The 25715-nt window shown below is 37.4% G+C and overlaps 1 protein-coding gene across 1 annotated transcript in view; it reads right to left on the minus strand.

Moving 5' to 3' along the window:
- Positions 1–25715, minus strand: part of snap25a (synaptosome associated protein 25a) — a 52536-nt gene that overhangs the window by 24360 nt on the left and 2461 nt on the right. The window contains exon 2 of the mRNA XM_042503251.2: positions 3537–3680. Coding sequence (XP_042359185.1) covers positions 3537–3608 — 72 coding nt within the window. The 5' untranslated portion in view covers positions 3609–3680. The remainder of the gene's footprint in view (positions 1–3536; positions 3681–25715) is intronic.

Raw genomic sequence — 25715 nt, forward strand, 5'->3', positions numbered from 1 at the left:
TAGAGCCATCATAAGAAGGAAAATCAAGAGAAGAAATAAATATAGTCTTCCTGGGGTAACAAAAAAAGAATCACAAACTCTACAGAATGTATATTCATTGAATGGAGTGCAAGCGAGCTTGTATCACCTCAAAGTGGAGTCAATTTAAACAATCAGCGAGACACAAAAAGGATCAATATCTGATGTTTATCGACATGAACTCAACGTGAACTCACACTGTCTGCATTGTTGAATATGAACGACCTTACCAGTCACCAGAGAAAAAATGCTGACATTGTACCTGTCTGTAAACTATGAATATGCTACATTTTATACATTTCATGTATTGTATGCCAACTTTTCTGAAGTGATGTAGAATATGAGGAGACTTTGTCATCAGGAGGTGGAGGGGATAATGGATTGCATAACAACTGGGTTAGACGCCTGCTAAAGTGATGGCACTGTTGCATCAAACAAGACAGAGAGATCACTGCATTTCTAGCATAGAAATGCCAATATATGCCAGGAATGCTGCCACAAAAAGCTGACATTGCTGTGATGCTTGACTGGATAGTGTTGCAAAAAGCAATTAACATCTACCGAGATGTCACTGACTTTCTTGGCAAGATAGCGCCACGAAAAGTTTTTGTTTTTACTGACACACTGTATTTCTAGCCAGAATATTTTTACCAAGATATCACTGCATTTCAGAAAGTGCATTTATTCCTGATGAGAGTCTTACAAAAAGCAGTTGTTTTTTACTGAGACGTGCTGCATTTCCTGCCAAGGTAGTGCCATTAAGAGTGGTTGTTTTATGGTGAGACATCGCTGAGTTTCTAGCTAAGTACCATGAAAAGCTGTTGGATTTTTGCAAGACATCACTTCATTTTCTGAAAGGGTAGCGCCTCGAAACACAGTTGGTTCTTAGCAGATGTCTCTGCTTTTCCTAATGGAATAGTCCCACAAAAAATTTTTGTTTTTCTTGATACAATGCCACATTTCCATTTGGGAAAAATTGTTTTTGTTTTTTTTTTACCAAGACATTGCTGCATTTCCTGTAAGAATAGTGCCATGAAAACTATTGTTTTTACTGAGACATCATTAGATTTCAAGCTGACAAAGTGCCATGTTAAGCTGTTGTTTTACTGAGACATCTCTGCGTTTCCTACCAGAATAGTGCCATGAAAAGTTTTTGTTGTTACTAAGACAAGCAGTATTTCTAGCTGGGATACTGCCACGAAATTCTTTTTTTTTTTTTTTGTTCTGAGACATGACTGCATTTCTAGCAGGGATAGTGCCACCAAATATTTTATTCCAAAGGATGATCTTCTCTTAACCATAACCAAATGTTTTTAAATCTAACCACATATTACCACAATAATGTTGAAATGTTAGAGTTACCATGTAATCACTACTTAATAATGTACAAATGTTACTTTGCAGTGGTTTTGCAGAAACACACAATGCCAACTCTTTTTATGATTGAATTGTTAAATAATGCTGTAACAGTGGATGAACGTTGGGGAGTTTATTCTTGCTGTCAGTCAATTAAATGCTCACAATGATTTGGATCTAAAATCAAAACTAAATTGCACTTAAGCACATTTGAGACAACTTACCAAGTCCCCAGTGATTTACTCAAGAATACAGCAGCTCTGCCAATAAATTAACTACCCTTGTGATGAAAGCATGCTTCTATCTCCCTGTCTGTCCCTTTTTCCCAGACTGTTGGATGTCTTTTATGAGCCTGAGTGCTGAAGATATGTAGATTCACTTTCCAATTCCCTGTCTAGGAAGCGTGTGGCTGCAGAGCACGGCTCGCTAACCGGGGTGACTCGGCAGGGATGGCACTCTGTGATGTCTTGTTCTCTCTACAATGACTCAGCTTTGCCTTGCTGTGCTTGCTGTGAGCGCGGCTGATCCCTGCAGCGCAGGGTGCTGGGGAAGGTGTCTGGGGAAGGAATCAAATGAGGCAGTGCCTTGACATGAGCAGCCATTTTTGTGGTAGTCAGTCCTCTTTCTCTCCGACTTTCCTTTATTTTATTTTTTTACCTTATTTACATTTTTCTTTTGTCATCTGAAGTCAAGCAACAAGAATCCCCTTGCAATGATGCTCTGAGATCTGAAATGGACACTACGTGAGCTGCCGTGCTGTCAAGAACATGTAAGTCAGTGTAACGCAGACAAAAACTATTTACTTATTCTCACGCCGCCATTTTGTGCATGCTCTACATTCACGCATGTGTGTGTGGTTAATATTCTGCTCAGCTGTGTGCTGTGTGAGTCACATGTGAAGCTGGAGGGGCGTGGGCTTATCTGCTCTGGGCCATGACTGAGACTTTCTCTCACTGACTGCTGCTGAAACACACACTCACAAACAACCCTGTACTTCTATACTTGGGAGGACACTCACATAATGCATTCACTAGCTCCTTCCCCACACCCCCGGCATTACAGCTACATGCTATAACCTATTTTAGAAATGCACTTCTCTACCATGATATAAATTTAACATGCATCTTAAAATTGAATAAACTAATTATCTTTTACTTTGGAGTATCATTATGGCCTATGGTCTATGGTCTATGGTATATATATATATATATATATATATATATATATATATATATATATATATATATATATATATATATATATATGTATATGAATGTCACTCTTGGAACTTGTTAAAGCACTTTTTATATTAACTTTCAAAGGTGTATATTTATCTATTTTTTTTATCATACTGGGCAATTCAATCCCATTGGCACTTATTTTGAGATCATTCTTTTTAAATATACATTCCTTTGTTAATTTATTTACCGTTACCGATTATTCATTTTGAATAATATTTTTTTTGGTCATTTTAACATGCACCAGGTTTATCTTATTCAGCAGCTGGGGAAAATGCCATGGGACCCTAAAGGATGTTAACAGGAACTGAAACTCCCACTACCCCACTTTATTTTTATTTTTTCTATGGTGGGCTTTTAATTAACTGTCTTTTGAATTTGTGTTTTTTAACACCATGCCAGCACCGTGTGCCCATGCCCCCTGTAGTGCTCATTTAGAGAGCTGCGTTTTATACCTAATTTAACTCTAATCCAATTTTAATCTGAACCCTAAAACCAAACCCACCTTTGAAGGTCTGTCCAAATATAAGAACTAACTAAAATGTCCTCACTTTCAAAAAGTGTCCTCTATCGAGCTATAAAACCCAAGCTGGTCCTCATGAAGATAGATGTACAAGCACACACACACACACACACACACACACACACACAAGATGTTATCATGCAGTGTTATGAAAAGTCAGATGCAGGTTTACTCAGGTCTACTTTCAACAGCTAAAGCCCAAGGCAGACAATAACATGGTGCTGTATAATTTGTCTTCAAATGCAGTTACGGACAGAATTAAATGTGCAACACATTTGCTCGCATGTGAATGTGCTGCGGTCCAGTCTGTGTGAGTCAGTGTGCATATTTTGCATGCGTGCCATTCACGTCTGTGTGCCATCAAAACTAAACCCCGTGATGAAGCACCGTGTTGTTCTCACCTCGTCGGCCAGCTGGTCGGCGCGTTGCTGCATGTCTGACAGCTCATTGCGCATGTCCGCGTCATCTGCCATGGCTGCTGGATGTGGGGGGTGGAGATGGTCTCCAACAGGGAAGAAAAGATCCTAGTGGGAATTCGGGGAGGGCTGGAAGAGAGATAAAACATAAGAAAAGGACAGATTAGTCAAAAACAGTCTCAGGGAGTTTAGTTAATAAATAACTTAAAAAGTCACTTGAAAATTAAAATATAAATACGCTAGTTTTCAGCATTTGGACAGTCAACAAAATTAAACAAGAGTTGCAACATTATGATGTAGTAAAGATGGAAATCAGATCCCCAATATCATACATTTATTGTCTCTGAAAAACAAAGCTAACGTGAAAGTTCCTCTAATGGCCACTAGAGGCTAGCACCAAGAGTGAGACAGTCCCATAGACCCCCATGTTAAAAAGCCCAACTTTACAACAGAAACAAACATGTCTGCAGCCTGGTACAAAAAACATTTTTGGTCTCTAAAACTTATTTCACCATTCACGAACACTCTTCGAGGATGAATTAATGTGTTTTACTGTATTTTGAAAAAACTGTACATTACTGTTAGAATTTGGCCTTAATTTTACAGCAATTTGACTGTGACAAATTTAAACTTTTAATACACTTGTAATACACAATTACATTTTCATAAAAGTACATAATTCGTAATATAAAGATGTGCATGTTAATAGTGTCTCAAAATAGTGCAGTCAAGTACAGTTCGTTGTATTTTAGTATGTCTTTGGTAGCACCAATGACATATAATTAGTATTAATATTAATTATTAGTAATAATATTAAGTACATTGTTAGTACATCAAACATTGCACACTTTAGGTACGTTGCGAAAATGTATGATAGGTATACTTAGATTAATTTTAGTTCAGTGTACTTTTTATATAATGTTTTTATAAAAACATGCTTGCATTAATTTTGTTATGAATTATTCGAGGAACACTCAGACTAACTAAATCAAGAGAAATTCATCCTGTAAATTCCTGTTTATCTTTTCATGTTAAATACATCCATAATCACACGTGTGCTGGTTGAGATGCCCTTGGAGAAGGTGATACACACCTCCTGGCACCCAGTCGCCCTGGATAACAACTGCGACTAAAAGCCCGAGGTGCAAAATGTAAAATATATTCCAGCGGGGTGAGGAGAAAAATGAGGCGAGGCAAAGCGCGTGACATGCAATAAAACGGGCCAAATGAAACTGGAGGAACTGGAGCTCCTATTTCCCAAGTCTGTTTACGGATGCAGGCTGTATAATGGAGGATTAACAACCTGCAGCGGCATTTGTTTGTTTGTTTGTTGGGGAATGAAAGGGAAGGGAGCAGCTGATGTTTGCAGAGGAGTGCCAGTCTCAGACAGGGTTGACTGGGATTTTGGAGGATTAGCCACAGAGAGACATAAACAGCCTGTTTGCCCTGTAGCCGTTATCCTTCCGTCCCCTTCTGTAGGTCACGAGCGGCGAGAATCACAAGCCATTACTGTTGGGCATCTCCAGATGTAGGATTACTGGGAGCTGCAGATGATCATCAACTACATCTTGTCATGCATCAGATGAGTCTGAGATTATCATTAGATATGGCTACAAGACATCTTTACAGACTAGCATTCAAATTATTTCATCCCCTTAATCTAATTCCTTCCTACAGTTTTGTTGCCAAGTGGTAATCCTGTCATAATAATGGCCTTTTTACTGACCAGGGGGCGAATAGCGATGAATCAGTGGGAGTAACATTTTTATGCACAGTCTCAAGGAAACAAAAGGACTTCTGTCTGTGTAAAAAAAATAACCCTTTAACACCTGGATCAACATCTGTTTTCTTGTGCTGCATTCAGACATCTTTCAGTCTTTCACAAGCATTTAACCCTGTGAAACCGGGAAAAATTGGTTTGATTTCTTTCAAAAATATCGAAAAATAAGGCAATGAGCAAATTAATAAGAAATGTTTCACCAAGTGCAAGAATTTATCAGATGTCAGTGGAAAAAAAGCTAGGGAAAAACTGTATTTTCGTATTAACGTATTTTTTATGACCAATTATAATTAGATATTTTGAACTTGTGATGAATTATTGTAATTTGTAAGCATTTTAGTGAGAAGTTTTCCAGGTCATTTCCTTTTTTGTCATTTTTTGATGGATAGGTAGATGAATAGATAGAGTTCCTACTGATAAGGGCATAGCCATAGCATCGTGACCTAGAATAGACAAAAAAAGTTGCTGTTTTGCAGAATATGGCTTTTTCAAATCGCCTGAAATGCCGCCTCATGAGAGCCTAAAGGCGTATTTCTGATAAGTATAAGTTCTATTGAATTAACATGCTTCCATTAGGTGTATTTTATATTTGCAGTATCAGTTCACGCAATCTGAGTGTTAATGGAAACCTGCCTAATGACAAGCTTTTGTACTCCACAAGATACAAATCTACTGAATCTATGTCTGTGCTGGTAAAAACACAGAAACAACACGCCATAACAGACCCTCCAGTCCCTTTGCAACCCTTGAAATATGAATCCACAGTATGCTGTATCCTAAATGCTATTTTACAGGGCATACAGATTACAGGGAATCCTTCAGATTTACTACCTTTATTTTCTTTAATGTAATTTTATCTTAATAATATCTTTGTAAGACCACTATTTTTTGCAATACTATACGCTAGCATTGACCGAAATGGCAATTACACACCCAATCAAATGATCCTCAGTGATCACTGTCTCAAAAATAGACGAAATCTTAAAGAGAAACTGCATTTTTAAACACGGACTCGATTTTCCCATGTTTTTGTGGAAAAGTGACATGTCTCATCCTGGTGACTGAACCAGCAGTCTGGTTGATACTCAGAGGTCTTGTTCTGCTCCACCCACTTGTGTGTCCACAGACTTCCACAGTAACATCTGCTGGCTTGCATGCGCTCGCTGCAGGTACACAGGATATGAAGCGATTTTTCACCACCACGTCAATATCGCAGCACGTCACGGTCTGAGTCATTAAGCCTCCCTGGTGATGCATGGATTCATTTGCATTCATCTCAGCAGATGGATTCAGTCATGTATTGCTCCCCAGATCAGCAGACACATCATAATGATTAAGTCCTGCTCCGCGTACGGGCTCCTTTTTATTATCCCATTTTCAGGGGCCAAAGAGCTGCACACTAAATCTCCATATGAACTGGAAACACTTCTATCTCTGCATTATGTTTATTCCATCTCTCCCCGATTACATTTCTCCTCCTCACTCCTTTCCTTCTCGCTCTCCGCCACAGCAGCAGCGGCCATGTTGGGTTACATAAACCTCCAACCGGACTGTGCAGCGCAGCGCCTAATGTCTGAATCCAGTCCCATTCATAAGCGTTCCTCAGAGGGACTCGCTTAAGGAAAAGAGGGCGGCATTGCCTGCATGTCCATTTATGTAACCAAAGTCAGGCAATCAAGTCTTAACTGGCCGCACTGACCTTTTACTTAACGTCTCAATTACAAGCTTCACATTTGGCATCTGAGCTGCCCTCAGCACTGCCTGCTGCAGCACCGGGACGAGTTCACCACCAGGTCTCACCAAGAGGAGACGCTAAATACTGTCGCAGCCGCTGTTATGTAACAACATGCTTTTATAATCAATGCATTCAGCTGCCTGTATGTTTTGGGTCACATTACATTACAGTTAGAGTGAAGATTTAATGATAATTTTCATGCAGGAGCAGCTGAAGTTCTTTGTGGAATGGAAAAAACGTTTTTTTTATAAAGTTATAAATGATTGATTGAACAGACCACTTGCTTGCTTTGCTTGGAGGCCACTTTCACAAAATGATAGGAGGCCAGGGGCCAGTCGCAGCAGCCCCATAGATGTTTTGAGGATTTGGGGACATTTCTCAGATTTTAGAAAATTTCTAAGACTTTAGAATGTTTCTGGGATTTTAGGACATTTCTCAGATGTTGGAACAGTTGTCAGATTTTAGGACATTTCTAAGACTTTGAGATGTTCTTTTCCAGAATTTTTTTTTCTTATTCCATGACTTTTCCAGGTTTTCCATGACTGTGGGAACCCTGCATATTGGTTTGCAGGAGCTGTTCTATGAGAATACATTGTCTAAAGACAAAAACATGAACTGCCATGCACGTACACTTTTAGGACCCAGCGCCAACTAATACTTGTACTAATACTGATTGGCTTTACTTATGAAACTAGATGACTAATTTTGATCAGTAACAATAAGAACTTAATCTTGTAGTCAGACTTCAGTGATGCTTTTACCCACAATCCTTGATCTTTACAGATTTACATATAACTGTTCATCTGTCAGTAAAAGGGATGCTGAACTGACTCAATCCTTTAAGGATGATTCTTTCATCCCCACCAAACATCTGCCACACATGTGCTTCAAAAGATTCTTGCTCCAAATGGTAACACATGGAAGGGGATCAGCCAACATGTTCTCATTCCAAGTCGTCATATGTTGCCGCTTTGTCAGTGGACTTCTGCGTCTACATATAACGCTCTAGGTATCCTCCTGCGTCTGCTCTTCAGACTCCAGGATGCTGCTACCATGATGATAAACACAAGCGCATGGTGGGATGATGCTGCATGTGGTTAAGTTTAGGCAACAACAAGCACATGGCGACCAACGCTGGGATATCAACAAACACACATGCTCGCAATGTATAGCTAATATCCTGCCAAAACTTAAAGAAATATTGGTTCTATGCTGGTATGGGTGGTTAGGATTAGGGCAAAAGAGGCACATGGTAAGGTGCAGAAAAAAAACCCATCACATTCAGCACCTGACTCCAGTATTAAAGTCCAGAGTTTGTTGGACCTATCGACCATCCCTCACACCTCTGACATTACATTGTTACTGGCAGCGTTTCAGCCTTGGATGTAATAAAGGACCTGGATACAGCTTTGACTGTGGGGTCCCATTCATTCTAATCAAAGCTGCTTAGTGGCGCATGAAGCAAAAAACGCTCTATTTCCACAGTATTCAAGTACTTTGATCTTGTCCTATGGGGCCCACAGGGCACTTGAGACTTATGGCGGACAGCTTCGTGTGTACAAGTGCTGCCAAGCAACCAACTTCTGCAGGCCATACAGCTAACTTCTGGTTTAGCACTCTGCTAGCCTGAATAGGGATGAAATGATTAAATCTTGCAGGTCTTCTGTATTTAACTGAATATAGGGTAAAAAAAAAAGATTCTTAAAATCATGGCATTCTGGCATATATCTTCTTTGTATCATGTGTTTCTGTGAGCTCGTCATCATGTGTTACATATGATGCGGACATGTGACCTTTCAACTGCCAGTCAACAGGAAAGCAATAAAGAAGAGGAAAAGGTGGGTAAAAAAAAAATCATCCTCTGACTAATTAAAAATATACAACAGCACGGCAAACACACCGACTCATCTGAGTCCTCTATATGCAGGCAAAGATACACATACACGCACACAGTGTTTATTGCATTGCTCCTCCGAGGACAGAGGCAGAGTGAGCTTTGCTGATTAGCAGTAGCATAAATTCATGGTGCTGGAAAAGGTGATAAAAATCTAGCACGGCAGTTATCACAGGTTTCAGGGGAATTATTGGCTCAACCAACACACTTAATCAACACTATTTGGAATAACTGGATGCGCAATTAAGCACCGAGCTAAATACCTGCATTCATGTCCTGTACAATACTCTCTGCAGGAAAAAATAACTCCATGAATGTTTAATAGAACGCTCGTCTTTCTACACGTGGCTCTGCGTTCATCCTCCACCGTGTGTTTACTGCCGCGGGAGCAACACTTTGGTGTGAACGTCATGGGAACAGTAACACCAGATATAAAGATGCCCTTATTTCCCTCCCCCATACATTGCACCCCGAGGGATGGTATATTTTATACCCTGTCCAATCCCATTCTACCTGGGGAAGATTACCAGCCCCCAACAACTGTTCCATCTCATTTTTTCCCCTCCTCTCTCCTTTAATATCCCTCTTCTCCTCTTCTCCTTCAAATTATCCCCCTTCTTTTATTAACGTCTCTCTTTTTACATTTTAAGTGGCAAAAAGAAAAATACAGACTGGACAACACCTGCCATCTCTACCCAACTCAGTCATTTACATAAACTGTGCATCAATATGCATTTGACTAATTCTCAAATGCATATTTATAAAAGCTGTATTTCAGTTTACGACATAATCAAATCTGACTGCAAGTCATGTTCTGTCAGAACAAATGTATCACATAACCCCAAAAAATATTCATACCCTCAATTATTACAATAGGATTTATAGCAAAATCAAAGCTTGATATCAGATTAAAGACAATCGTCCAAACTTACCTCATGGAATCAATGAGTCTTAACCCTTTGAGACCTGAGCACATTGCCATGATTTCTTCCAAAAACATGGAAAGAAGGCAATGAGCAATATAAAAAGAAATGGCTGAAATTTAGCAAGAAATTAGTTAAAAGTTGCAAGAATTTTTTTTTTAAATAAGCAAAAGAGAAAAAAAAGTTGTCTGAATTTAAGTAAAAATAGCAAGAAATTAGTAATATTAAGAACGAGAAAGTAAAAAGCAAAACTGAATAAGTATGTATACAGATATTTTTTCCTGTTACATAATTTTGAACATATAATTACAAAAATATTTTTTTGATAATATCTAATAATCTCCCACAGCTGATTTTCAGTTCACTCTCATGTCATCTTTTACTTCTTTTTTGTTTTCTCCATGTTTTGGAGAGATATCCTCAGGTTTAAATGCCTGTGAAAGACATCTGAACACCTGAGCACAAAAAATGAAGTCGCTCCAGGTGATAAAGGTTTAAGCAAGAATCACTCGTACGAACACATTTGTTCTTAAGCAGCTTGTGCAAGTGATTAACAGAAACAAAGAAAATAACAGAGAACAGAGATATATGATGCAATTTTGCTCCAATCCAGTGCAAAGCCCATGTGTTTGATTTGCACAGCGACAGCAGGAGTTGTGAAGAGCAGAAATGTTAAACGGCACTATAATACAAAGCAGATATTTCCAACAGCAACACAGAGGTGACGACAGCGAAACTTCTACTCATCCATTTTCTTCCTTTTATACGGGGCTGGGTTGCAAAACTCTGACTGTTAAAATCTTCCTATAACTCAACGAACAAGTTGTTTGTGAGATCTCTGGTTAAAAACAGAAAGTACTTTTCTGATGCAAAGGTAGTTAAGAAGTGCTTCAGTGAGATAGTTGAGGCTCTGCTCGACGGAAAGGAGTGAGATGAGAATGAGAGAGAAATTCAGTTATAAACAAGTTTCATAAAAGTCATTTGCTATCATCAATCGTTGCAGACCTTTGAATATTAAGTTTGAGAACCCTGGGGCTACATCATCGTCCTTTGCATAGTTTAGTGTTATCCGAAACTTCCTGTGGGAATATTTAAGGCTGTAAGACATAAAATGAACATGAAGGTGAGATACTGTGGAGCTCTAATGAGACGAGAGATCTTTGTTTTCTGCACACTGCATGTGTGTCCCCAGCTAGCAAGCTTTGGTTCTAAAAATGTTCTGAGAATGGCACAATGCAACCACTGCAATGTTTTAGTGACATTTCCAGCAGCAATCGTATCGTATCATATTGTATTGTACCGTACCGTATTATATCGTACCGTATCGTATCGTATCGTATCGTATCGTATCGTATCGTATCGTATCGTATCGTATCGTATCGTATCGTATCGAGTCTGTAATCTCAGTCTTCAATAATGTTTTCTGAATGTTGCTTTGAATCTTCCTCTGTTCTCATGTAACATTGTGGGAACATTTTATAAAAAGAACATCCTCTGATCTGCTACATCACCCAAACATCCTCAGAATGTTGCAGTAATAACATTTAGAGTTACATCTGAGTCAGCATTTAACCTTACAGGAACATTATTTGAAAAAGATAAATATCCTTAAAATGCTCTTTGAACATTAGATTAAAATGTTTTCTTCAAACATTATTGCAACTTGTAGGTAACGTTAGCCGTTGTTGCGCTGGGTCTCTCTCCTTTTTGCTCTGAGTGTGTGGATGCCATTTTGTTCGCCTCTCAGTTTCAGACGCTGCGTCTCTCTCTCTCTCTCCCTGCATCAAACACTCGTCTTTGTCTTTTAAAATAAAAGATCTTTGAAAGAAAATGAAATCATGGAGTCACTCCAGTGTGATTGATACAGCCAGGCGTTTTATAAACATCTATCAAAGCTGAGAGATGAAACAGCGTCTTATTTCCTGCTCCTCTGCAAAAACAGGAGATGATGCACACAGATCCAGAGCTGCACTGCCTTCACACTACAGTAACTGGATTTAAAGGTTATCTTCAGGCACGCTACTTTACAACTAGCCATCTGGCTATGTGAATCGCCCTCGTGAAAATAAATCTTATTACGTAAAAGGACTTAATTGTGAGGGTTACTACGGCTCGTCACTGTTATCGCTCCATACAGAGGTCCGCGCTGACAAAAGCACTAAAGTGCAACAGGTGGTTCTTCTGAAATTAACACTGCTGAATTATGATTTGTCTGCACAGGAAATGGTGAATGTAAAAATTATATTTAATACGGTTTAGGATTCCTCAGCAGCCATTTTTGGGGGCTGCAAGGAACAATTAAACTGTAGAATATTGCAGGTTATATTATATTATATGTATTCTAATTATAATTATTATTATTATTGTCATTATTATTATTATTATCATCATTATCATTATTAATTTATTTTAGTTCTTATTTTTTCATTATTGTTAATGTGTATTGTATGTGGTCTTAATGGGTTCAGGTAATTAAGCCTTTAACTGTGCATTGTACTTGTACTTGTTCGATAGTGCATGAGACAAATAAACTTGAAATTATTACAATTATTAATATGATTACTATTATTACTATTATGACTATTATTAAATGCTTCTTCTAACCCAAAACCTTCACATAGAGGTTGAACTCATCATCACCATGCCAATGACATGGCACTGGCCCTGCAGGAACCACGGCGAGTCTGGATAATAACAGCAGTGATGTAACATTACACAACAAGTCCAAGTGTCACTACAGCTGGAGCCGTGTGTGCACACAAGAGGCAGCATTAAGTGCCACGGCGACATCCCACCGCCATGCATTATTGACTGCACAAGACCAGGACCCCATCACTTATTCATCTGTAAGCATCCACACCTCAGAGACACATGGCTACAGAGCCGGAGGCCCAGCATCATTACACTCAAGCCACTCAAGCACCTGACTTTCTGTTGCCTCCTCTGTGGCCTTTAGAGGAGCGTCAGACACTGAAACACAGATTTAACCTTTTGAACTTGAAGAAATATCATGCAATTTCTTTCAAAAATATGGAAAAACAGGCAATGAGCAACTTGGTAAGAAATGTTCCACAAATTGCAAAAGTGAAGAAAATGAAGTTAAAACTTTCTGAAAAAATATTAATTTAATTTTTTATTTTATTTATTGTACTTCTTCCTGTAACATAATTTTAAATATAAAATCCTCAAAATTTCAGATAATTTTGTAACAATCCTCCCCTCTTTTTTTTCTTGTCACCTTTTAGTCATTTTTTAAATTATTTGAAATGCAAAGTTGTTGTTTTTTCCCCTCGTGATTTCTAAAGAAACCAAACTGATTATCTCAAACTTGCAAAAAGCCGTCAGCGCAAGAAAACTGATGTCAATCCAGACTTCAAAGGGTTAATTGATAATGACAACAATCATTAACTGTGTCCCTAAAAAGAACAGTATGTTAAGAAAAACAAATAAAGACCATCAGCCAAAAAAATGACAAACTATTTGCATAAACGCACATGAGAAAACCAGATCTGCATACAGTCCATGAATCCATCTGCATATTTGCATTACAGTAAATGAGAAACAATGCATTTTTTCAAAATATAGTATCTGGATATAAACATTCAGCATTAGAGTGATGATTATTGCTCATAGAGGCTGAGTAATGATCATCAGTCCTCGCGGCAAGCCGGCAAGATAACATCATGGTGTCTTGACAGAACATTTGCCTGAAACATTATGTTTTATGACTGATTTTTTTTTTTTTTTTTTTGTCGTTCTGTTTCGGAGGATTTTAAATGAGGATAGAGGCCGAAGAAGTCTTTCACGCTCGGCAGGAATAACACTGAGAGACAGCTTCAGATTATGGAGGCACGGATGAATAAATTCTCTACTGTATAATCAACGCCATAACCACTGGGTAGGTGAGGACCCCACATACTGTGCTCGCCATGTACGGAGATACAAACGTAATCACTTCATAGCATCCTACAGGGCCTGTTATACAACACATGAGTAAATCATACAAGACAATCTGTGCCTGTGGCAGTTCACCATGCTATTTAAAGCAGCGCAGAGAAGTCAGCTGTTGGTACTGTAAATGGTGCTTTAAGACACTGTTGCAGGTTTTGATCAGTTTTTCATCATTGTGGAAAGTCAGTGTGTTGTGGTACGACAGAAGTTACAGTCACACACCTCGTCTCATAAACTCAGCTGCTCCAGAGTCACTCACTCTGAACACCCCGATGATGGCCCGTGTGTGTGTGTATGTTAAATTATGACTTTATTCTCTTAATATTACATCTTTTCTTCAAATAGCGCACATTTATTCTCATTAAATTATGACTTTCTCTCATAATATTACATCTTTTTCTTCAAATAGTGCACATTTATTTTCATCAAGTTACAACTTTTTTTGTAATATTACCTCTTTTATTTAAAATAATACTTTATTTATTATTATTTTTTCTCATAATATTACATTTTTTTCTTAAAAAAGTATGACTTGATTCTCGATTATTTTATTATTGTTATTATTATTATTTATTATTTTATTATGACATCTGTCCGGTAATTTTACGTTTCTTTCTTGAAATAGTACAACTTTATTCTCATTATATTACAACTTTATTCTTGTTAAATTTAATCTATTTCTTAAAACAGTACAGTGTCTTTGTTCTTAATAAATTAGGACTTATTCCCAAGATTACATCTTTTCTTTGAACTATTACAACTTCATTCTTAATAATTTTGACATTTGTCTTAAATATTACATCTTTTTCTTAAAATAGTACACCTTTATTCTCATTCAGTTATGACTTTTTCCCATACTATGACATATTTTCTTGAAATAATAGGACTACATTCTCATTAAGTTACAACTTTTTTAGTAATATTACTTGACTATGACTTGAGTCTTATTAAATTACAACTTTATTCTCGAAACTTCACTTTCTCTTTTACTCGACATGTCTTTTCCTTAAAATAAAAGGGTATGACTTTTGTCTTGTTAAATTACATAATCTCATATTATGTTTTTTTCTTGAAATAGTACCACTTTATTTTCATTACATTTCAACTGTATTATCATAATAGTACCTCTTATTGAAATAGTAAAACTTTTGCATAATTCGCATTAAATTATGATTTTATTCTTCTAATGTGTTTTTTCTTCAAATAGTACAACTTAATTCTTCTTTAATTGCGTCTTTTTCTCATATCACATTTTTTTCTTGAAATAGTATGACTTTATTTTCATTAAGTTGAATCTTTTTCTTGTAATGTTATGACATATTTTTTAAATAGCATAACTTTATTCTGATTAAATAATGACCTTTTCTCGTAATATGTTTATAATCTCTTTTTCTTGAAATAGCACAAGTTTATAATCAATGAATTATGTCTTAATTCTCATAGTATTACGTCTTTTTCTCTTTCTCATAAAATGAGAAATTCTCTCTTTTTTTTTCTTGGTGAGGACAATAAAGGGTGTAAAAACTGCTGTGCAGTTGGCCAGTTATCGTGCAGCACCTCTCCTGCTGCATGGCTCCTTATCAGCCAGCGCCCTGCTCCGTGGAAACAAGGGACGAGCACAGCAGAGGGGACAATAGACGGAGAGACAAGAGCATCTCAGTGGTGCAGACTGAAGTGCTTATTTGATGCAGCTGTTCTGTACAAAGAAGTGAAGAAAAGAAAGTAAACAAAATAAAAATAAGGAAATAAGGCTGTAAATCAGTATTCAGCACAGTGACAGAGCAGTTTAGTCCTGGTCACTCCAGATGGGCAAACAATCATTGCTGACTTTGTATATAGTGGTGCGGAAATGAGTCCTAAAATCTGAAAATGCATTTCAGCACCTTCGTTTCCCTCCTGTTAAAGTCAAAGGGGTATTTTTAAGTAAGTTTTTGGTTAGAAGCCTGAAATAAGGTCTGTGGTTAACACAAACTGGCTTTTACGTTCTTTTGTAGGACATAAAATACGTCAGTAAATAACCCGCTGTGAACCTACAAGCTATGACTATAAAAAAGGTGGTTGCTAACAGGCAGTGATGGAAGGTAATTAGGTATTTTTACTCATGTACTGCCCTGAATGTCTCAACATTTTGTTAAAAATACCTGGATTTGTCACCAGAAAGACGCCTGCTAAATATTCTGATTTCTCATTAAAAATACCCGCTTTTGTCACTAGCAAACATCTACTGAATTTCCTGAATTCTTACTCGAAACTGCCAAATTTCCAGATGTCTCATTTAGAACACCTGGATTTATCACCTGAAAAACACCTGCTAAATGTCCTGATGTCTCATTAAAAATACCTGGTTTTGTTTATAAAAAAATGTCTCCTAAATAACCCGACGTCTTGTTAAAAAATACCTGGTTTGGTCACCAGAAAAAAAGTCTAAATGTCCAGGTGTCTCATTAAAAAACATTGATATCATTTGTACTACATACAGATAAAATGTTAATTAAGCATATTCCATATTCACAAAACTTAACTATATATACTACAGTTCTTCTGGAGCAGATAAAGACAGCAGCAGAAGCGAAATGAGGTATTTTTACGATGAGCGTATTCTGTCAGAAGGTATTTCTCATCCTCTGGCTGCACCTAATTGCTTTTTAATGTCTTTGTTTTTATGACCTCTCAGATATTGAACAGGCTCTTGTGTGGCACTGCAGTGGCCTGGCGACCAAGGCCCGTGGCCGAGGCTGAAGAACAGACTCATTTACTGTTCGACAGTGAAATAAATCTCAGGATCACTGAATGGAATTCTTTCTTCTTGTGTCATCATCCCCAACTGTACAAATTCACTTAAACAGCTGACCAAAGGACGAATCAAAGACGTCAGATTAGGCCTTAACGATGTGTTACAGTAGCATTATGAAGGACTGAAACTGACAAAATCAAAAAATAAATAAATAAATACGTGTCAATAAATAAATGACTGCCAAAAATGACAATATTTATTTAATTTCCCATTTATTTTTCCATTTTATTTATCAGTTTATTCATTTTCATATTTATTTGCCTATTTTTTTATGTATCATTTTCCACTTTGCATATAAACTTCCCATTTTATTTTACATTTCACATATTTATTCATTCATTTATTTAATTTATTCATTTATTTATTTGTGTAATCGTTTCTGGATTTATTTATGTATTATTTTCCCTATTTAAGTCCCCCTCCATTTATTTCCTCAGACGTATTTACCTCCCTCTTTTCCACTGACATTTACACATGCATTTTCACCTCATTACGCAAAATGAGGGGGCAGGCCATGAGGATGGCAATCAACCAACAGGCAAAAAGTTATTTATTTTTGATTTTATCAGTTTCAGTTCTCCATATAGCATCACCAAAACATCAGGAATTTTGCGTTTGTGTGAACAGGCAGATATTAAAAAGGACATCTGCTGCATTTTTCACCCAGAGAGCCGTCTTATCTCTCCATCCTGACATTTAAAGCATCGTTAAACATGAGAGGTTGTGCTTCTTATTTGGAACAGGCTGCAGAGGCCTGTACAGAAATTGCCTGGTTAATTGTTGGTCATATGTTCATCCGAGCTGCAGCCACCCCCCGTCTGAAACCACTCTTTCTCTTTTCAGTTTTACTGACAGCCTGTAAGCACCCCTCCCTACATGCTTTGCTTGCCAAATGTCACCTGTGATAGCCTCAAGGTAATAAACGTGTCTCTGGGGAGGGAGGTTCTGAGCACTGGGCTGAGGGGTGTTGGCAAATTGCGCTATTGAAACTGAGGACATAACAACGTTGTTCTTGAACTTGTTACTATGTTCATTGCATTGTTTCTGTCAAATAAACCAAGAAAAACATTTTAAAAAAAAACATAATGGAAACATGTCCATTTCGAAAAAAGTCCCATTTATCGCAAAAAAAGTTTTTATGCTCACATGAGGTGTCGTTTCCAGTGATTCCAAAAAGCCACATTTCGCAAAACTGCAATGGAAACACTTTATCAAATTAAATACAAACAAATTTGCTCATATTTTCTCTCCAATAGTCTGAGCATAGACATGTTATGAAAGTAAATAGAGCCAGATTTCAAAATTCACCAGCGTATGGAAAAACTGTTTTCACTTGGTGTGTGCTAACACACCCTCAACGGCGAATGTGCTACTTAGTTTCAGTCTTTCAGACTAATAAATACACAATAGAAACCCTCAAAATGTTGATAAAAGTAAATTTCTCACACCTATTTCTCTTATTAAACTGAGGAATACAACTGTACACGTTTTTGTATTTAACTTTCTCTCTGTCACAGTAGACTGATGAGGCTTAATTGCCTTGTTAACTCATCATAAAACACACTTCATTCAAACTCAAAGGAAACTAAATAAAACTCATGCTATCCGTCTTGGTTACTCTTGTTAGCATTCTAGATAGTAAGTCGACTGTTCCAACAATCACAAACTCTAGTTTAGTCCAAATAAATCCTAAATTCACCAAGTTAGATGTAAAAACATGCTGTTATTCCCAGCATTCTCTCTCTGCCTGCTGGCCACCGGCTGTCTACAGTCCTGTAACTTCTCCCTCCACCGCTAGGTGTCGCTGTGTCTTTCAGCTCAGCCTCCTGTTCCACCAGTCGAGACCGGAGACTAAGCTCCAGTGGTGATGAAACAAAAATCAAACAAAACGGGCAAACCACACACAAACGAGCTCCCATGCGTGTCAGCCGCTAGGCAGCACCACGGGTGGTGCATGCTGTGCACTATTACAATGAGTTTAACAGAAAGAGGAGCACCTGTATTTATGACAGATATCTGAATATGCTGCTATACCATAATACTGTGATACGGCCCAAGCCTATTGTCTTATTCTGAATTTGGTCCAAAATCCAAAAATGCTTAGTTTACTATGTAGAAACATTGAAAGAGAGGCACATTTTGCCGTTTGTTGCCTTAAAAAAAACAACAACAAAAAAACATAAATTATATATATATAATTTAATGTCTACATTAAATGCTGCAGGGGGCATTTTTGACCACCTAGTGTGAAGGTCAGTCAAAAGAAATCAATAATATTGATACTGTGTATTCCCCATAAGGCATTTTGAGATATTACATACACTGTATACATTGACATTAATGCTAGTATGCTATGGATGCATTCTAAGTAGAATAAATGATCAATTATAGAATGAAAGCCAACAGGCAGCGACTGTAAGGCTAAAAACAAAGTCAAAGCAAAGCAGATGCATTATACATCACACCATGCATGCCATTAGGCTCTTAAATGCATGCAGTCCTGACATTGTAATGTGTTCTATATAATGCAGTTAAAACCTGAATCAATGTGTCAAATATCCTCTCTGTCCTTTACAGCCCCTTCTGTTTGAGGTTGCTATAGAAGCATTGCAGAGGCTGACCTGCAGCAACAGCCCTGGTCAGCTGCACTGCAGCATCATAAATTACCAACACACAGACCTACAGCAACAGCTTCACCAAAACCCACCACATTACACTCCACTGATCCCTCAATGAAACCATCTGTGCACTCCACACTGTGTCATGTTTGCACAAGACTGATACAGTGCCATTGTGCCCGCACCTGAGCACACACTGCCATGTAATGCAGGGGGCAGAGGGCGTATTCATGTCGAGCCGAGCAGATTAATTGGTGACTTTATGGTTCGCTGATGCAGGAATAAGATGGCTATACGTTCTTTTATGCTGGAAATGGAAGCTTTAGCTGCACAGGCATGGTTCACACTAAAGTTGTGAAAGTGATATGTTTGAAGATCAATGTTAAAATGGAGTATCATATCATCATATTCTATGCACACACACATACAAGTGACTCTACTCTGAAATATTAGCTTGCTCATAGTAAAATCTGAGAGCTAAAACGTATTATTGGGCACACATTAGCAAAGGTATTTCTGATATATCTTGATTTTACCTAAAGAAATTACCTGGAAAAAAGTGCTTAAAAATTGAATTAATTCTATAACATAATTTCAAATGTTATTTTGATAATTAGCATCGAAATCTACTAATGTCTTCCAATTTGTGGAATATTTTTCTCACCAATATTAGTGGGAAATTACCAAAAAAGTACAAAAAAGTACTCCAAAATTAGCAAAAAAGAAAGAAAGAAAGAAAGAAAGTTCAGAAATTACCTGAGAAAGTGCTTTAAAATGTATAGCAATTTTGTAACATTAAACATAAAAATGTACCTGAAATTTGTCAAAAAAAGGCAAGAAAGAAAAAGAGAAGGAAAAAAGAAAAAAAAGGAAAAGAAAAGAGAACGTTCACAAACTAGACTTGGGAAAAGTACTTGAAAAAAATTGTATAATTCGGTGACATAATTTTTTCTATGTTATTGGGATAATACACACACACACACACACACACACACACACACTTTTTTTACCATTCTTTTTTGAGGAGTGGGGGATGGGGGGGTGGTTGGGCTATGTCTTTTTGTCTTTGACTAATTGCCTTCTCGACATATTTTTAAAAGAAATCAAGGCAATTTCAAAAGGTTCGCTATAAAAAACACTGGAAAAGAAGGCAATGAGTAACTTGATAAAAATGCAAGAAATAAGTAGATTTAGAAAACTGAATTTCCCAAAAAACTAGGGAAAAATGTAAGAATAACTATAATTCATGACTAATTATTTAAAAATATTTTTACAAAATTACTTTAATTTTTAAGATGTTTTTTTCAGGTCACTTCCTCGTTGTTGTTTTTTCTTTTTGTTTGTTTGCTTGTTTTTTTCAAACTTACTTTCTTTGTTTTGTGTTTTTTTTTGGGGGGAAATATTTCAGGTAATTTTTTGTGCTTTATAATAATTTCTTGCTAATTTTTGGATGATTTCTTCTGAAGTTTACATTGCCTTTCCCTGTGTGTTTGAAAAAAGAAATTATTCAATTAAATTAATTAGCCTAGGTCTCAAAGGGTTAACTTTCTCTATATAAACAATTTATTTTTGCAGCATTTCTTTAATCGACTCCACCTGGCAAGAATTTTGCAAATTTTTCCTGCTTATATTGATTCTCCACGTTTCCACTTTCTGTCTCTCCATCTCCCTCCCTTCTCTCACTCCATCTCTTTCTCATCACTTTCATTTTGGCGGCCTGTATTCTCTCCATTAATCAAAAGAATGATAATGTGAGCCTGTGAGAGCGGCAGAGAGGACAGATGGCAGAATGATGACGGTGGCTGTCAGCGCCATGGAGCGGCTTCACACATAACTCGCTCAGAAATGTGCCTTTAAAAGGTAAAAAGATGGAGTTTTTTTTTTTTAATTATTATTTTTGGTTCCAGAAAAGCTCTAAAGCGAGAGCATCACTGGGGAGATGAAATGAACTTTCTGTAGCTGTCATATCGCTTCTGTGAGAGAGCACAACGGAGGTAAGATAAAGGAAACTAAATTTAGAGAAGTCATGCTTTAGTGCGAGCACTGAAGAGAGTCACGACGGTTACAGTATGCTCCTCATATCTGTGACCTGCCTCTGTTATGAACCATTTACCGCCCCTACATAATGCAGTCACGTCATTCCATCCAAAAATAAAAAATAAAACCAATAACACTTTGTCTCTTTCTCTTAAAAACGACTGAAATAAGCAACTATTGCTGCTTACTTAACCCTTTGAAACCAGTGCAAGTTGGCTTGGTTTCTTTCAAAATCATGGGAAGAAGGGCAATGAGCAACAAAAGCAGAAACTACCCAAAATTTAGCAAGAAATTAATTAAAAGGACAAGGAAATTACCTGAAAATTGGTTAAAATATTGAAAAGAAGCTTTTTCTTTTTTTAAGTAAGAAGTAATTATGAAAATTATACATTTAGTTTACCCCTAGCTTTTTTTCCATTTCCCCTAGCTTTTTAAAAATAATTTTCTAAATCTACTAGTTTCTTGCAATTTGTGGGATATTTCTTACCCAGTCACTCATTGCCTTTTCTTTCCCCTGTGTTTTTAAAAGAAACTGCACCAATTTGCTGTGGGTTCGAAGCTTGAAATACTTGTGAAAGGCGTCTGAAAGAAGAAAAGAGATGTCGCCTGTAACAGTCAAACTGTATGATGTGGTCTGGTGAGCAAAGCAACGCACCACAACAATCTTCCTCCGTGCTTCGTCACAGCTCGGAGGCCTCGGCAGCAGCCATTTTGTCTCTGCGTTGTTGTTCTCAGAGTGTCTCAGAGACAGCGAGAGGTCATCCCACGAGGGCTGACTGGACACAAAGCTCAGCCCTGCCTTTCACCCTGACTTGCCATTTTTGTTGCCGCTCAGCTATTGCTCTCATATATCTCACAGTCACTGGGGAGAAATGAACACTTTCTGCCTTTTTCTTCAAGTAACTCCAGACGTTATGCTGTTTTTCTTCTATGTCACAGCTCTGCTCTCCTGTTTCATGTACAGGAAAAGTTTGCCAAGCCAGGAATCGAACCACTGACCTCCCAATTAGAGGCCAACCCACTCGACCCCTGAGCCACTCCAACAACTTTAACCATGTAGCACCATGCTAACCAAGCTAGCAGATAGTATTGAGTTAGCTCAGCCCTCTTGTCCAAATAAGGATCCAGATCCAGGATGGTGTTGGTCAAATTCCAAACTTGAGGTTTCAAACTTAGAGTTATCTCTATGAAGCTACCAGAGGAAGTTGGTTACAGTACCTTAGTTTAAGGACTGAAAACAGCTAACATGGCTTAGCCACTCTGTCAAAAAAAATTTAAAAAAAAAACAAACAAAAATCCACTTTCTTACTTTGGATTTTGATACACCAGGAGAAGACATGTCAAATGGTTCCCCACTGTTTCCAGTCTAAGCTAAGCTATGTAACCCTCAGCAAGAATTACAATAAACTTGTTTCCCAAAAAGTCCAATGTTTCCTTTGAGGCATGGAGTGTTATGGTAACTTGTAAGGTCCTAATACAGTAGATTTATATAATCTTTTTTTGTTGTGTCATGTATTTTGTAATATTTTTTGCTGTATTTGTAGTTTGCTCTGTTTCAAATGCTCTCAAAAATCGGATCTGCCACAAATATCATATCACGTGTAAGCTAAAGTGTCTGTAATATTTGTTTCTTCAAAGCTAAAGTCAGACTGTGATGAAAAAGACCACATGGTTCAGTCAAAAACAAAGTTTAAGTCTTTTCTTTCCATACAAAAATCTGTTATATGGCTGCAAATGCATTCATAATATGAAATACTTATAAAGGAATATGACTTTACATGTATGGACATACTTGATATTTATATATTTGTTCCAAATATATATTTCAACTTTGACTTTTCTCATATAAGGTTTTCTCATATGGGCATATTGTAGATTCCATTAATAATTTTCCACATATGTCAAACTTTAAGGGTAAATATATATACATATATGATGCATGTAATTAAACATGAATTTCAAATCCATTATTAAAGTAAGTTTTGCAATATACAGTCAATTATTTAACTAATAAATAGTTTACGTGTCGATGCAATGTTTTTTTTTTTTGTTTTTTCTTTACACACAAAAACTTGTGTAATCATTTTTAGAATAAAATTAAAAGCTTTGGTCTAAACTCAGGTTTATTCATGTCTTTATTGTATATTCTACTACTATAATTGGACCTCTGTTTGTGTGTTTGTTTATTTGTTTGTGTGTGTGTGTGCGCACCACCATGCCTCAAATCTACAATCCTCCAGTTCCCATCTCAGTTGCCCCACAGTTTCCAGGGCAGAGTGACTTTGCACAGAAATGATAAAATATCCTGAAAAATAAATAACGCCTGTTCTCCGAGACGCAGACACACCCCTCCTCACACAGAACAGCCGTGTCTCCTCAGAATCTGGACTATGAACCAAGAATGGACAGCACTGGACAGAAAAACGGAGAAACAGCAGCATACTGGACTCGCACGTGGCGTTTATTATCCGCGGCATCTCACAGTTAGTACTGCGTCAGCTGCAGAACAAGCTCTGCTGAATCCACGAGGATGATTCTGTTTGTCATGCAGCTCAAATCTGAGCTGCACCGTGACGGCGAGTAACAAACCGCAGCAGGGCGTTCAGCTCACACCCCCAATCCACAGCGCTACACAGCAGAGGCAGCCAGGCAGGGGTCTTTGCTCAAGGGCATTTTTAAGTGCCCTTGAGCAAAGAATGATGGTTTTGTATCTCCTGCGCTGAGGTTGGATTCAGGCCCAAACAGCGTTTTGTGATCAGCGACTGCCTCGCTGGGTAGTTGGCGTTAGAAATGAAGTTGCCAATGAGAGCCATATAGGATTCTTTGGCTTGTCCCATAGGAGAAATCTTTTTGGTTCCTTGTAGAACCTTTTATTGAGAATTCCAACTGAAACCCCATCTGAGGGATCTACATAGAACCCAACATAAAGGGTAATACCTAGAACCACCTATTAAAGTTTCCACCCAGAAGCCGCTACAAGAGGTTCTACAGAGAACTCTTCTATGGTATGATGGTTCCACCCAGAACTCTCTCAGGAGGCTCTATCAAAAAACCTCTTAACCTTCTTATTCAAATTCCATTGTGTTATATAGAATCCCATTTAGGGGACTTTATTGAGAACCTTTTCATAATCTGCACATTTCATCTAGAACTTACCCACTGGATTCTTCAAGAACCCTTTTATAGTCCAAGGGTTTCATCTAAAACTCACTTAGGTGGTTCTACTGAGAACTTCTCATGCTCAAAGGGTTTCATCTAGAACTTACCAAATGGATTCTTCTGGGACCTCTTTTATAGTCCAAGGGTTTCATCTTGAACCCATCCAGTCTGTTCTACTGAGAACCCTGTCATAATACAAGGGTTTTATTTGGAACCTACTCAATGAATTCTACAGAGAACCCTTTTATATTCCATGGGTTTAATCTAGACACGACCCAGAGGTTCTCTTAAAAAAGCTATTGACTACATTACCTATAGATCACTCTTCCATTAACCAAGGCCTTAGTTATTAAAGAATCACTTTTACAAAGAACCCTTTCTTCTCCTTCAAAAAAAAAAGTCTTAATAAGCAAATGGTTCTGGGTAGAACCTCAGCTCTTTAGGATGAACCTTTTTGGAACCTTTATTTCTAAGAGTGTAGTGTGACAAGATGAAGCAATACTGAAGGTGTTTGATTTGAAGAATTTCTGACGGCCTACAAATACTAAGACTTCAGCCGATAAGCAGCTCAGACAGACGCTTCGAGAAATGCCAAAGATCAACCTAGAAGGTCCAACTAAAACTGTTAAAGGTGATGGTCTGTTTCATTTCATTTGAGAGAGGGTTAGTCCTTTGAAACATGAGCAAACTGACTGGATTTCTTTCAAAAACATGGGGTAAAAGCAATGAGCATTGACAGAAACAATTAAAAATTAAAATTGGCAATTCATGAGTAAAAAGAAAAAGAAAATTACCTGCAAATTAGTTTAAAAAAATATATAAATCAAAAAAAAAGAAAAAGATTTTTGTAAAAATAAAATGACCTGCAAAAAGGGCTTAAAAATTAAAATAATTCAATAACATGATTTCGAATATGTTATTAAGACAATTAGCAATACCTATATTATTCCCTAGTTTTTTTCTTTTTTCCCTAGACATCCTCCCTGACCTTTTTTTAAAATCATTTTCTAAATCTACTAATTTCTTCCAATTTGCGGAATATTTCTTACCAAGTTGCCCATTGTCTTTTCTCCTATGTTTCTGAAAGGGTTCAAAGGTTTGAATACTTGTAAAAGATATCTGAAAGCACACAAGCAAAGTGATGCCGCTCCAGGTTAATGTGGCTGCAGGATGAGGTTAATGTGTGTTGTTGCTTATGCATATGTAGACTTGAGGTGAGTGGTGGGGCCTGTTAAGGACCTTTTAAACCATAAAAACTCTAGAGAGCACGACG

This window comes from Plectropomus leopardus, chromosome 16 (assembly GCF_026936395.1).
Source record: "Plectropomus leopardus strain MGB_pleo_1.0 chromosome 16, ASM2693639v1, whole genome shotgun sequence".
Taxonomy (NCBI): Eukaryota; Metazoa; Chordata; class Actinopteri; order Perciformes; family Serranidae; genus Plectropomus; species Plectropomus leopardus.